At 39.6% G+C, this 1,603-nt stretch overlaps 1 protein-coding gene across 1 annotated transcript in view; it reads right to left on the bottom strand.

The window, feature by feature from the left end:
- Positions 1 to 899: 899 nt before the first annotated feature.
- The window catches only part of LOC109953213 (extracellular calcium-sensing receptor-like), an 8,925-nt gene continuing 8,221 nt past the window's right edge, over positions 900 to 1,603 (bottom strand). The window contains exon 5 of the mRNA XM_020588640.1: positions 900 to 1,598. Within this exon, the coding sequence (XP_020444296.1) occupies positions 900 to 1,598 (699 nt within the window). The remainder of the gene's footprint in view (positions 1,599 to 1,603) is intronic.

Here is a 1,603-nt window from a genome sequence, read left to right as displayed (position 1 = left end):
AGACAATGGAAGTTTATGGCGAAAAGAGTGAGACAGCTCATTGTTAGATGCGCCCAGTATCTACTGAGGAAACAGCTCATCTTCAAACTTCTGCAGGGAATGCTGCAACCAGGCACAATGATAGTTGGAGTGCATTGAGGGAATGTGAAGAAAGTCAATGGTGTGGTTGCTTATGAGGTGGGAGGCAATGAAGTCTGGACCACACACTCACGTCTGCTGAGAGACTTCTTGGAGGCAATGGCAGTGGATGAGATGCCTTAGTAGGGAGTGGAGCTGCTTCAAGTGCTAGTAACTGGTAACCATCCTCTGTGATCATGACTGACTGCAGTAATCCATGATTTTATATGTGGCTCAATAAGGGTTCAATATCTGTCATAGAACTTGTATAACAAAAATCATTGCTGAGCAAATCTGAATTCATTACAAGTTTAGGCTATGGTGCTGAAAATGGAATAAGGTACTGTATATATTTATGCTTATTTCTCAAATACAGAACAAAATACACACAGCATATAAACCATTAACAATAATAATTTATTGCATGTTCGTCATGGAATTGTCTGAAAAGATGAAGCCAAGACTAAGGTTGCAGATTATATTTATGAATATTTTAAGAACTGTAACTGTTATGGAATTATTATGAAATAGCATATTAAGCATACTCATTCATTGGTACTTTATAATAAATATTAGTTCATAAGATTGTATATTACATTGCATTAAATGCTGTCATCTCCATAGACTATGCCAATAACACAGTATACAGTGGAAAAATGTTATAGGGGTACATTAAACCTCTTCAATAAAATGAATATTGGTTTCTACATGAGTCTGGTTAACAAGTTGTGTAAAAATCAAAACGGCACTAGAATGCCTTTACCACCATATTTTGTAAGTTTTCAGAATGACTTTGATGCCCCTTTCTCCATCATATTCTTCTTTGTATTCTTCTCTGGTTTCAGTAAGATAATATAACATTTTGGAATAAAAGTACAAATGAGCAGTCCAAAACTGGAGGCCAGAATAGCAAATATCTCTACAGCAACACTGAACTTCCCAGGAGAGCTGACATATGCTGGCATAAAAGTGATCCAAACTGCACAGAATATCAGCATGCTGAAGGTGATCAGTTTGGCCTCATTGAAGTTATCAGGCAGTTTTCGAGCCAGAAAAGCCAGAATAAAACATAAGATGGCCAGAAGGCCTATGTACCCAAGTACAGCCCAAAAGCCTACAGCTGATCCCAGAGCACACTCTAAGATGATTTTGTCCTTGAACTGGGTAAAATTCTTAAATGGAAAAGGAGGAGAAATAGTTAACCAGAGGATACATATAACAACCTGGATGAAAGTGAAAGCCACAGCACTGAGTCTCTGCTGTGCAGGCCCAAACCATTTCATCACATTACTGCCTGGAAGTGTAGCCCTGAAGGCCATTAACACCACTATAGTTTTCCCCAGAACACAAGAGATACAGAGGACAAAGGTAATGCCGAATGCTGTGTGTCGCAGCATGCAGGACCACTCAGAGGGCCGGCCGATGAAGGTCAGAGAACACAGGAAACACAGAGTCAAGGAGAAGAGCAGCAGGAAGCTCAGCTCAG

Source organism: Monopterus albus, unplaced genomic scaffold (assembly GCF_001952655.1).
Source record: "Monopterus albus unplaced genomic scaffold, M_albus_1.0 scaffold579.1, whole genome shotgun sequence".
Lineage (NCBI taxonomy): Eukaryota > Metazoa > Chordata > Actinopteri > Synbranchiformes > Synbranchidae > Monopterus > Monopterus albus.
The sequence above is the reverse complement of the archived record's forward strand: the minus strand, read 5'-3'. Positions and strand labels throughout refer to the sequence as shown.